Source organism: Chlorocebus sabaeus, chromosome X (assembly GCF_047675955.1).
Source record: "Chlorocebus sabaeus isolate Y175 chromosome X, mChlSab1.0.hap1, whole genome shotgun sequence".
Taxonomy (NCBI): Eukaryota; Metazoa; Chordata; class Mammalia; order Primates; family Cercopithecidae; genus Chlorocebus; species Chlorocebus sabaeus.
Genome location: NC_132933.1, coordinates 143,267,031 through 143,280,231, shown reverse-complemented (window position 1 = coordinate 143,280,231; position 13,201 = coordinate 143,267,031). Strand labels below are relative to the sequence as shown.

At 47.6% G+C, this 13,201-nt stretch overlaps 1 protein-coding gene across 12 annotated transcripts in view; it reads left to right on the top strand.

Moving 5' to 3' along the window:
* Window positions 1–13,201, top strand: part of TBL1X (transducin beta like 1 X-linked) — a 251,124-nt gene that overhangs the window by 207,631 nt on the left and 30,292 nt on the right. For 11 of the 12 annotated variants that reach the window (XM_037986323.2, XM_007990989.3, XM_073013882.1 and 8 more), the window contains 2 exons: window positions 8,105–8,250; window positions 12,080–12,323. In XM_037986323.2, coding sequence (XP_037842251.1) covers window positions 8,105–8,250; window positions 12,080–12,323 — 390 coding nt within the window. The remainder of the gene's footprint in view (window positions 1–8,104; window positions 8,251–12,079; window positions 12,324–13,201) is intronic. The other variant, XM_037986331.2, reaches the window with a different exon arrangement.

Here is a 13,201-nt window from a genome sequence, read left to right as displayed (position 1 = left end):
CTATGTGAGCTTTTTGGAAGATCCAATTTATCTCTGTTTGCTGTTTGTAATACGGGAATCATTCAGCCTCATTGTCACAAGGTAGACCTTGTTTGCAACTTTTTTTGTGCTGAAAACTATAATATAAATGGTGTTACTGATGAAGTGGTTTTCTTCCTCTTTTAAGAGGATGATATTTTAAACCAGAGGTTTCCACATTTTGGTAGTGTGCGGTATATGGGTTTAAGAGTGTGGAGTCAGGAGTCAGAGGACCACTTGCTATCTGGGTACCCTCATGGAAATCACTTTACTACTCCATGACTCAATTTCTTCATCTGTAATATGGATTTATTTGGACTGACTCATAGATTATTGCCAAGTCTCTATGATTTAATTCATATAAAGGACTCCAAGTAAGCACCTGATGTCATTACCTTTATTGTTGTTACTGTTATTCTTGAGTAGTGTAATAGTTTTTAATCAGGTATATATACGGTCAAGAGCCTTCTTTGGTGTTTAGAGACTATCATTTGTATGACAGTCCTCTTTGTCAAAAAACTCAGTTTTTTTCTCATTTGCTGTTGGGCCTAAATCAGTTCTTGTCCTTTTTCTTCTAAATTCTCTATTCTAAAAGTATTGAGTGACTTTTAGACTTAGTTTTATTCAGTTTTTTATCACCCTTCATTGACATCAGTTGACCAGTTTCTCTGAGCCATTCATCATCAGTCTTCTCAGCAGTACTAAGGAGGAGTGGTCTGTGTGTTACAAAGTGAATTACAACAGGTTTCCTGCCTTCAAAGGGCGTCAGTCTTTTCAGAAGCCAGGAGATGCATGGGAAACGTAGGACGTAGCACACAGCACCATGATAAGACACAAGGATGGGGAGGAGTCCTAAGGGAGCTCGGAGAAGAGGGCAGTCACATCTGCAGAGAGCACGAGAAAGGCTACTGTGGGGAAGGGAGGCCTGGCTGCAGCCATAATCACTGAGAAGCTTGGCAGGGGTGGATAAGGGAATTCTAAAGCAGAGTTTCCTGCCCTTGCACTTTGAAATTTGGGGATGGATCTTTTTTTTTTTTTTTTTTAAACAGAGTCTTAACTCTGTTGCCCAGGCTGGAGTGCAGTATCATGATCTTGGCTCACTGCAACCTCTGCCTCCCAGGTTCAAGAGATTCTCCCTCCACTTCCCAAGTAGCTGGAACCACAGGCATGTACCACCTGCCCAGCTAATTTTTGTTTTTAGTAGAGACAGGGTTTCACCATGTTGGCCAGGATAGTCTCCTGGCCTCAAATAATCCACCCTCCTCAGCCTCTCTAAGTGCTGGGATTACAGGCATGAGCCACTGCGCCCAGCTGGGGCTGGATCATTTTTTGACATGGTAGACTGCCTTGTGGATGGTAGGATGTTTAACCACATCCTTGGCCTCTACCTGCGTGTTGCCTGTAGCACGTAGACACCCACCCACCCAGACATTGCCAGATGTCTTCTTCTTGGGGACAAAAACAGCCTCACTGGAGAACTACTGGTCCAGATCAAGAGACCAAAATGAGCGAAGTCATCCTGTGGGAAGGCAGGCATATGATTGGAGCATGGTGAGAGCTGGCATGGCTTTAGAACAGGGTACCAGAGGCTTGGAAGGCCATGCTGAGGTGAGGGAGCTGGTCCAGATCTGCTGGCCCTCGACTGCTTTGGAAAAGGGAAGCAATAGGTGGCTTATGGTGATCAGGGAAGTTACTGCAGTGATTTTGTGTTGCATCGGGCAGCACATGCAAAGCTTGCGTGCTATTGCCTGACACCAAGAAGGTGCTCACTAAACACCAGCTATCATTGTTATTGCTGTTATTGTCAGGCATATTAGAAGGGGAAAGACGAACAAAGGGCTGAGACAGGATGAGGTCCCAGGACCAGAGTGGTGGCAAAGAGAAGACAGGTGTATAGCAGAGATACGGAGAGGACAGAGGCAGGGCATCTGGGAGGCCATGCCATTGACTTACTGGTACTATATGCATACAGTCAGCCCTGGGTATTCATGGGGGATCGGTTCCAGGACCTCCTTTGATACAAAAATCCATAGATACTCAAGTCCCTGATACAAAATGGCATAGTAGTTACATATAGTCTATGCACATCCTCCTGTAAACTTTCAGTCAGCTCTACGTTACTTATAATACCTAATACAATGTAAATACTCCGTTTATTATATTGCATTGGTTTTTTATTTGTATTGTTATCATCGTATTTTTGTTGGTTTTTTTCTGGATGTTTTTGATCTGTGGTTGGTTGAATTGGTGGACACAGAACTATCGGATATGGAGAGTCAACTGTATATAAAATCAGGTCAGCACACTTTTCCTGTAGAGGAGCAGATAGTAAATATCCTCAGCCTTGTGAGCCATGTGGTCTCTGTTGCACCTACTCAACTCTTCCCATTGTAGCGTGAAAATAGCCGTAGACAACACATCAACTCATGGGTGTGGTTGTATCTCAATAAAACTTTAATGACACACACTGGCAGTGAGCCAGACTTGGTCTGTGGGCCTCAGTTTGCAAGCCCATGATCTAGACAATGCACAGATAGCAGATGGTGCCCATCAGCTTTGGATAGCTGTCAGTATTACAAGTGTATAAATCTGTTAAATACTTAATAAAAATTCCAGTTTTAATGCTACAAATTGATACCCTTGGTATTTGTTTTAGCTGAAGATGCAAAACCAACCCCACAGCTGCCTGAGTATTAAATTCTACTTTTCTCTGCCAAATAAGCGGTATTTCTGAAGGCCAGTGACTGATAACTTAGCAGATTTTGCTGATGAATCAGGCCAGCATTAGCTGGGCATAGTAGTTCGCTATATAACTCAAATGGTTTGTGAAGTCATTTGTGAGGGGTATGGTTTAGCAGTGTCATAATTGCAAGAAACACAATACATGTACTTGGTTTGTTTTAAATCTGTTTATGTTGCCTAGTTAGATGAGACAAATTCTTATACAGACTCTTTCCTCTCTTGTGAGACTATTACAGCTTTTATTCCAAATGGACAGGACTTCACATGGAAGATCCTACCATCCTTTATAAAATGTCATCCTTTGTGTAAGCCTTTCAGTTTATCATGATTATACTCATTTTTTCTCCCTGGGAGTAATTTTATCTCATCTGATTATGCTCTGTTACTGTGTGTTATCTAAGGTCTATGACCAATTGCATGCAGAGGGCGGCTTGCTTTTCAATAGCAACAAGCAAGAACCAAGCAGAAATGTAAGGAGAGTAGAGCTGGGGGTAGTGGCCTCTCAGGGTGTCAATTCCCCAACCATGGTGGCATTGATGGGACAATATCTGGAAACATTTTTGGTTGTTACAATGGGAGTGTGCTATTGGCATCTAGTGGGTAGAGGCGGGGGTGCTGCTCAACATCGTACAATGCATGGGACTGTGTCTGCCACAGCAAAGAATGAGCCAGCCTCAAAGTCAGCCATGCTGTGGTTGAGAAACCCTGCTGTCAAGAGATTCATCAGGGATACGCCTCCTAAGTAGGTGCCAAGCCTAGTGTCTTTAGGAATGTCTCTAGGCTAGCCTACTGGTGACACCAAGGACACTAACCCATCACCCTCACATGATCTTTCATCAAGGTACCACCAAGCCCTTTATTCTCCTGCCCTTTAACTACTTCTGCATCTGCCGCAGGGGCAGTCCTTAGTGCTTTGTTTGTCATTGACATTCTGGTCTTTGTTCCTATGGATGTCTTGTTGGGCAGAAGAGATGTGTTCAGAGATGCGGGAAAGCAGAGGAGGCACAAGGCACCGAAGTCTCACCACTCTGGTAGACTGCAAATGAATGCGCCCATTAGCCCAGGAGTCCAAGTGTGAGGGGTGAGATGCTGGCAGGCGTGGAAGCAGGCATTACCTTCAGCAGTACCCTGGTACCTGGTTCCAGCAACTGTGGCCTAAGAGGAAGTGGTCAAGCAGCCTCTATTACATAGTCCTTGGGCATTGTCTTAGTTTGTATGGGCTGTAACCAATACCTTAGTCTGGGTAATTTATACACAACCAAAGTGTATTGCTCACAGTTCTGGAGGCTGGGAAGTCCAAGATCAAGACGCCAGCAGATTTGGTGTCCAGTGAGGTCCTGTTTCTCATGGATGGCTCCTTCTGTGTCTTCACATGGTGGAAGGGGCAAGGAAGCTTGCTTGAGGCTCTTTTATAGGGGCACTGATCCCATTCACGAGGGTGGAGCCCTCATGATTTAATTGCTTCCTGAAGGCCCCACCTCTTAATACTGTCACGTTGGGGATTTGTCTCCCACATACAAATCTAGGGGAGACACAAACATTCAGAATGTAGCAGGCATCTTCCTGTCCCAGAATGAATATCAGAACTAGCAAATAATCCTAGTGGCCATTTCATCTGACATCCTTATTGTTCCAACAAGGAAAGCTGGGACAGCAACCTTTCCACTCACTGTGGTCTTCTCTCCATCAAATGTGTGGGGAGTCTGGCTGCTGTCCCATCTATGTGTCTTATCAGCACCTCAAGGTGCATTTTATCCCTACACCACAGAAGAGGAAATGGCAAGCCCAGCCAAATGAAGCAACGTGGGCCAGGCACCCAGTGGCAGAACGGGGACAGAACCCAGCCATCCTGCCTGCTGCTGACATTTTCTCCATCCAGCCCTCCTGCTTGCCTTCATGAGACCACATGGCCAGAAATCAGTAAGAAAATCTTGCAAGCAAATGGACTGAAAACCATTGCTCTAGAGGCCATGTAGAGATCCATTCAAAGAAATGCAGCTAGTGAAAATTTCAGCAAATAGGAGGACTTCTGTTAACCATGGCATGGAATGCACATCTCCCAGGTCTTTATGAAGGTGCCTAATTTCCAGTCATGACAACCTACCCTTTCCAAAAGAGGGCCCAAGCTGATGAAAGACCTTCAAAGTCCCCTGTAGAACTTTATCCTGCGTATTTGTCATTGCGCATCTGCATAGGATATTCCTTTCAGCAGACGACTTTCAACTCTTTGCAGAACTTTCAGGCGCCACACCCTTCGTCCATCTTTACTGGTTCATCTCTTTGTTCCAAGAAGACTTAATTGAATGTGAATACTATTCTCCGTATGATCTAGAAATGAAATCTATGTTGGAGAGCATAAACATGTAGAGAGAGAAAGTTATGCAGCCAAATCATGTACTGAACATTAAAAACCCAGATGAGAGAGAAATCAAAGGCACGCTCTCGCCGTGGGTTAGACTGAGCTTTGCATACTGTTCTTTGTGAGTTGCCTGAGCTGCACCCAAGTTGGCTGCTGTTCAGAGCTGCCAGTGGTCTAGCTGAGCAGCCAGGTGGAAATGGAGTCTGTGTCCATGCAGGGAATTCAATAATTTTGGTTTCTGTGGCTGTGGGTGGGTCTTGGAGTGTAAAGTAAAAAGCAGAATCTCGGAGTCACATAGTCTACAGTTCACAGTTTAGTTCGGCGTCATATCACATGATCCTTGGGCGGGTTACCTGATGTCTCCAGTGTTTGTCCTTGTGTGTGAAAGAAAAACAGTACCAACTCCAAAGAGCTGCTACAAAGACTGAGGTAGTGGACAGAGCGCCCAGGTTTGGTTGAAGATGGTAATGTGGTGAGAATCGGCTGTTTCACAGAGCATGTGACTGCAGGTATCAGTTCTGTGGCCCAGTGCTGCTTGCAGGAATGAATGAGTTAGAGTGGATGAGTGAAATATCCCAGGAGCGTGAGACTTTCCTTCCACAATTGCTCCATCAGCCATGAGGTTTGCTTGTCAGGAGCCGTCAGCACCTAATGCTGCATTCTGGTGCATTCAGTAGATGTTTCTAGACACTGTTTCATGGTGGCTAAGAGTGGTTTCTGCCTGCCCAGGCTTAGATCTCAGCCCCACCCCTACAAACTGAGCAACAGGAGCCTGTCAGTTACCCTCAAAAGATCTCAGAGACCTGATTCATCAAGGGGAAAGGGGCAGTGACAGAATGATGCTGAGAGGCTTAAAGCCATTGAGTAGGAGCCACGTGAGTGGCCCCCATCAGCCATGAGAGTCATGATGTCTATGAGAGAGGAATCACTGTGGCCCAGAATAGATAAGGAAGATTCCATGTAGTGGATCGTCAAGCCAAGAATGCAGTGAGGTCCTGCTTTATCCATTGACTGGGGTTTTTCCCTTCCACACTTTGCCAAAGACCTCAGTGATAAAAGCTTGCAGGTAAAACTCTGTATAGCATGGCGGAGAATAGAGACGTTGGTGAATCCAAGGGTAGGTTGTTTCATTTTGGTAGGAGTGTGTCGGGGAAAAGGAAGGTGGATAGAGAGAGAGAAAACAAGTGAAAGGAAAAGGTAAGGTTGTTGTAAACAGCCTTGGCTTATATCCTCCAAAAATACAGGGATGGAGGAACCCCTGGGGATAGGGGAAACTGGAAAGGGCTCCTTTGCAACCTAATGTAGGCGGTTATAGTTTTGTAAAAAAATATGCAAGGCTCTGTGCAATTGATTGTAAAATGAATAGCAGCTACCCTATTACCTGTTAGATAAATCTCAACTACACATTTGATATATTCTTTACAACCTGGCGATGGGGACAGAACAGAGGGTGGATTGAGGAGGAGGGAGAGTAGACACAGAAAAGTGAAGTATCAGAAAGCAGCAAGGAGAGCACAGCGCAGAGTTCCTCTCCTGGAGGAACATTCCCATCTGGTGAGCGATTTGTTTATTGCAAGGTCAGTTTGCATTTGGATAAGGAGAGGCAGAAGGGCACTGATATGGAAGCAGAGGGAAGCCGGCTGCCAATGCCCCCCATTGGCTGAATGAAAAACGGCGGAAGAGGAGCACTTGTCCAGCAAGGCCGACAGTCCTGCCTCCTGGGCTAAGCAGATTCTCAGCCTGCAGAGTGGCCTAACCAGCGAGGCAGAGTGGCTGCGTTCCGAACTCCCTGCTTCCTGCTCATTTGCCTCATCCATGGAAGAGGTAAACAGTGTGGGAGTTGAAAGCCACACCATGGGAATGCCTTGGTGTCCACCCCACCTGTTGCCAGGGAGCCGAGCACTGGGGGTTCATGTTCCTCACACAAGATCCCCCCATGACCTCCACCTCCCAAGGATTTCAAGCTGCTGTGCACCCCCAGGCCGCCTCTGCACCAATCAAAGTGACCCAGCCCTGCCAGGCGGGGTTGCCTGCTTTAGGAAGCTCCCTGCAGCAGCCTAGGCTTGCTGGCAGTAGGATGCTACCTCCCTCTCTCTCCTTGATGAAGGGCTGTCGCAGCTTCCTCATCATCCCCAGACCTTCACATAGACGCCCAGCATCATTGCCTTCTTTCCTTGAAGCAGGCGTCATCCGCAAGAGCAAGACGTGGCTTTCTGTGTATTCAGTCCTGACCCTCTTCCCAACAGCTTCATCCAAGAGCCTTCATCCAAAGCTGATCTGAAAACACCTTTAAATTGCCAAGCATCATTGATCAGCAGCTTCCTAGAGCGGCAATGAAAGAGATGCACTGGGGGAGGAGAGGAAAAGAGCCAGCATCTATTAGCAAAGAGAAAATTCCCAGTGTTTTGAGAAAATGACTCGGTGCCACACCAGTCGGTCCAGAACGGCCTCTTCTCCGTCTTCAGTTGTTGGGTTGTGATACACTTGCCCCGTGTGCCGGGAGCACTCAGGGTCAGCGTTTGCTCTTCCCTCATCTTGGGCTGAAGAAAGGTACCCTGTGTGCTTTCAGGGGGTGACACAGAGAGGCTTCAGTGTGAACTTCTGCAGAGTCTTATGAACCACGGAGTTTGGGGGGAGCCTGGAGCCAAATTTCAGTAACAGAAATGTCCAACTGGGGCATGCAGGGCAAACTATTGTCTGTTCTGCTTTGTTCTTAATAACACTGAAACGGTTTTACCATTAAAGGTCCTTGTTTCATCACATACCAGTCCTGGTCTTCCTGGGTCTGAAGTCCCTCCCTCTCTCCCTGCCCTTTCCCACCTTACTGAACCCGAATCAGAAGCATTCCTGGGCATTCTACAGCCGTGTCTGTCCCTGCAAATTAAGTGTGTTTGAAGTCCGCAGGCCACCTTCAGATCTCAATGGCTGCACCTCCCTCCTTCAATTCGGGTCTCACTCAACCTCGGCTTTCCCCTCTTGCTGCAGGTTTTTCCCACTCGGCTTTCACATTTGGGATTGAGAGCCACATCAGCCAGTCCAACATCAATGGGACGCTGGTGCCACCGGCCGCCCTCATCTCCATTCTCCAGAAGGGCCTGCAGTATGTAGAGGCCGAGATCAGTATCAACGAGGTACGTAGCTGCTGGGCCCGGCCCCCAAACAGCAGAGCCCTGGGAAGCTACAAGAGCTTGGAACACATTGGAAGCTAACATGCATTTCCCTCAGGCATTTGGGATTAATTCCGCGGCAGGGTGCAGTGGCTCTTTCCTGTAATCCCAGGACTTTGGGAGGCCGAGGCAGGAAGTCTGCTTGATCCCAGGAGTTTGAGACCAGCCTGGACAACATGGTGAAACAGCATTTCTACAAAAAAAAATTTAAAAATTAGCCTGGTGTGATTGTATGCACCTGTAGCCCCAGCTCGGGAGGCTGAGGTGAGAGGATCAGATCACTCAAACCTGAGAGGTTGAGGCTGCAGTGAGCCATAATTGCGCCAGTACACTCCAGCCTGGGCAACACAGTGAGACTCTATCTCTAAAATTAATTTTAGAGATAAAGAAGAAGAAGAAAGGAAGTTGGGTTTTTTCCCACCTTGTGTTCATACCGGTTGTGTGGATACACAGCAGCAAGCTTCCAGTGCCCCTCCCACATGGCTCCGTGTTTTTGACTTAAATGTAGAATCACTGGCTGTTAACTGATGTAAACACTTACACTGCCACATCCAAAAAAGATGCCGCAGATCTTCAGCTGCTCTGGGCTTCAGAGTGGACGTTTGCCTTGCACTGACACAGACTTGCTCTCCTTGATTTCCTGGAGCAGGTTGGTTAGAGAGGGGCCCCACACATGGTCAGGTGGAATCTGTATTTCAGTGGAACCCAACAGAGGGCATCACCAGAGGCTGCGTCAGGGCAGAGAGGTGATGGCTCTTGTGTTAACAAGGATCTCAAGGGATGCTTTCATTACTGGGCTCGTTGTAGAGCAGATGGGGTAGGAGGATGGAAAAATAAACGCACATTAAAATTGTGCACTTGGCTTGGAACCCCTCCCACTTTTTAGATTAGTCCACAGTGAGCAGTTGTGCCACTTTTATACCAGTTTTGGTTTTAAACCACACACCTCACCCTCTCTTGTCCCCTCCTATTCTGGTCTCATGATTCTACAGTGAAGATCCTCATGACTTCTGGGGAATAATGGGATCCACAAACTTTCTTGCCACCTTCACCTGAGTCCCTATTTTATTTTTAGAGACCGAGTCTCACACTGTTGCCCAGGCTAGGGTGCAGTGGCACAATCATGGCTTACTGCAGCCTCAACCTCCTGGGCTCAAGTGATCCTCCTGCCTCAGCCTCCCAAAGCACTGGGACCACAGACAGTCCCGGTTCCTGATTTCTTAATCCCCTGCAGCTTCCTCCCTCTGCCCCCTTTCTCCTACTCTGACCCAGGCGCATGATTCTATTGAATTTTCCATAAGTACTGTGATCCATCCCACCTGGCAGTCACGTTCTTCCAGGATTCCCTTTGTCCCATCTTTCTGGGAACTGGTCTTGCCCTTACAAACCCTTCTCCTTCACAGCAGGTTACACTGGTTTCTCTTTACCTTTTAAATAACTCTTTTAGAAAATCACAAAGTAATATATCCTGTTTTCTTTTTCTTTTCCTTTTTTTTTTTTTTTTTTTTGTTTGAGACAGGGTCTCTCTCTGTCACCCAGGTGGCCGTACAGTGGTCCGGTTATAGCTCACTGCAGCCTCAACCTCCTGGCTCAAAGGATCCTCCTGCCTTAGCCTCCTGAGCAGCTGGGACTTATAGGCACACACCACCACATCCAGATAATTTTATTTTTTGTAGAGATGAGGTCTTGCTGGTCTTGAACTCCTGGGTTCAAGCGATCCTCCCGCCTTGGCCTCCCAAAGTGCTGGGAGTACAGGCGGGAGCCACTGTACACAGTCCCTGTTTTCTTTCTTGCACTTTTGCCTGCCATTTTTCGCAAAGCTGTGGCTTTAGAAATTCCGGTGTTTCTTCCTCTCTTGTGCTCCTTTTTCCCTGGCAAACCCCTTCACACTGGGTACCCGGGATCTTCCGCTGACTCCTTCTGGCCCTGTCTAGTGTCTTCACTGCAAAACACACACACACGTGTGTGTCTAAGAGGACTTGTCTCCAAGGTCCAGCCAGCCCTTGGATCTCAAGGCGGCTGTGACTCTGTTTTTCTGTGCTCATTGCCTTCGACCTCTCATCTGTTGAGAAGCCTTCGTTTCCTTTCCTTGGTACTCCAGATTCTAGCACTCTAGGGGCTAATGAAAAACCGTCGCATTCATCACAATGGTTTCTAATCATTAAAAAGTGAGACACGCCAGGGGCGGTAGCTCACATCTGTAATCCCAGCACTTTGGGAGGCCAAGGCGGGAGGGTTGCCTGAGGCCAGAAGTTCTAGACCTGCCTGGCCAATATAATGAGACCCTCTCTCTACAAAAAAAAAAAAAAATTAGCCAGGTGCAGTGGCACATGCTTGTAATCCCAGCTACTCAGGAGGCTAAGGCAGGAAGATCAGTTTGATCCAGGAGTTTGAGGCTGCAGTGAGCCATGACTGTGCCCCTGCACTCCAGCCTGAATGACAGAGCGAGACTCTGTCTCCAAGGGAAAAAAGAGACAGTGTGCCCATGGAGTTTAAATGAGGACATGTTGTTACTACCTTGGACAGTTACTATGTTTTGTCATGTGCTTGTTCGTTTGGGTGTGAACATACGAAGGAGGAAGGGGGTGTGGGAGCATCTGGACCCATCGGTCACCATTGCCCACCCCATGGCCAGAATCAAGGGCCAAGAGTGCCTGAGGTGGTGATGCAGCTAGTTCTTTACATAGGTTGTATTGGTTTTTTTATTTTGAATATTGTCTTGTAATGAGAAATCATCTGGAGTGATGTTTCATTTAGTTATTCTTCAGCTGAAACCTGAGCCTTTCAGTTCTTCCTCATTTCTGAAGTAATTCAGGTTCAGAGCATATAAACATGTGTTTGCACATCCAGATACAACCCCAAGGTGTATTGAGGTTCACCTGATTTGAATATTTGGCATGCTTCACAAGGAAAGAACCTCCTGCTATATTTTTAAACGTGTATGGAAAGTTTTTCATGGTAAATGGAAATCAGAGAATCAAAGGATGGTCAAAAAAACGTGAATCAAAACAAAATGATGTCAATTGTGTCCCGGCTCTAGTTAGTCTAACTCTGAACCCAAGGAGTCGTTTCAGGTTGCAGCAAGTGCTTATTTTATTAAATCCCATGGACAGGTGGACCCAGAATCTAGGCCTAAATGCTGTGGGCATCTCATTTGCGCTCTGCTTCTGAAGCGTTGCCCTCCCATATAATGGATGGTCATCTGCAGAGATTTTGCACACTCGCGATAGCACCTGGGCAGGGCTTCTCCACCGCAACACTCAGTATTTGGGGCTGCATGTTTCTCTGTGGTGGGGCCATCCTGGGCACTGTTGGATGTTGAGCAGCATCCCTGGGTTCCACCCACCAGATGCCAGGAGCACCTCTCCTCCCTTAGTTGTAACAGCCAAAAAAGTCTCCAGATGTTGCCTAATGCCCCGCAAGGAGTCACAGTCACCACTCCCTCCCCCCACATTGAGAATCATGCCATCAGGGATAGCACTTTTTGTCAAGAATAAATGGCCTTTTTGTCCTCAGTGTCCCAATTGGGTTTGACACTCAGAACAACTGTCACACTTAGTTCTTACCAACAGTTTGTCATGTCCCCTTCCCTGCCCCCCTGCCCACCATGGGATCCCTTCACCCCAGGCTTCCAGGCTCCAGGTCCATGCTGCTTCCCCTGTGGCCCCCTGGTTGCTGGGAGCCAGCTGTTTATGCCCCTCTTCCCTGCGCTTCTCCTGCCCAGAGAGCAGAGTCCTTTCCCAGAGCCCTCACCCACGTGAGCTGACAGCTGTACCTTGGCTTGCTTCCCCAGGATGGCACAGTGTTCGACGGCCGCCCCATAGAGTCCCTGTCACTGATAGATGCTGTGATGCCTGATGTGGTGCAGACGCGGCAGCAGGCATTCCGAGAGAAGCTCGCTCAGCAGCAAGCCAGCGCGGCGGCAGCGGCGGCAGCGACCGCAGCCACCACGACCTCAGCCAGCGTTTCTCAGCAAAATCCATCGAAGAACAGAGAGGCCACGGTGAATGGGGAAGAGAACAGAGCACATTCAGTCAGTGAGTGCAGGGGCTCTGGGAGTTCCGTGGGCCTCTCTGGGTTCATTGTTTTCTTCTTGGGCAAATCCGAATGCCTTCTTAAAATCCTGCCTGCTACAAATGTCTCAGAAGCTGCTCTCTAGTGTTTGCTTACGATCTGACCAGAAGAACTTCCCATTCCATTTTTTCCATCACAGCCCTTGGACCTGACCTTCTTTACCGTCATCTTCAACTTTAGGAAATGGTGCTGCGTTGCTGATCTGAGAACTCTTGTGTAACACATGATTATTGTCCATGATAAACAACAGTGTTTCATTCATGGATATCTTTAGTCTCAGCCTCCAACTTTCCATGCTGAGGGGTTTTGGCCAAATTATGGTATAATTATTGAGCTTGCAGTTCCTGCTAAGGGCACTGGGCCCCAGACACTAGACATAGGCTGATTCGGTCTTTTTTTTTTTTTTTTTTTTTTGAGATGGAGTCTCGCTCTGTTGCCCAGGCTGGAGTGAGTGGCCAGATCTTGGCGCACTGCAAGCTCCGCCTCCTGGGTTTACGCCATTCTCCTGCCTCAGCCTCCCGAATAGCTGGGACTACAGGCGCCCGCCCACCTCACCCAGCTAGTTTTTTTGTGTTTTTTTAGTAGAGACGGGGTTTCACCGTGTTAGCCAGGATGGTCTCGATCTCCTGACCTTGTGATCCGCCCGTCTCAGCCTCCCAAAGTGCTGGGATTACAGGCTTGAGCCACCGCGCCTGGCTAGCTTATTTGGTCTTTGCAAAACCCCAGGACATCAGTCCCTGTTAGGTGATTGCCCATGAGTATGTGGCAAGTCAGACAGAGCACCCAAATTTCTACCCAGAAAACTTGCTCCACTTAGACCTACTGCTCTATACACCCGTAG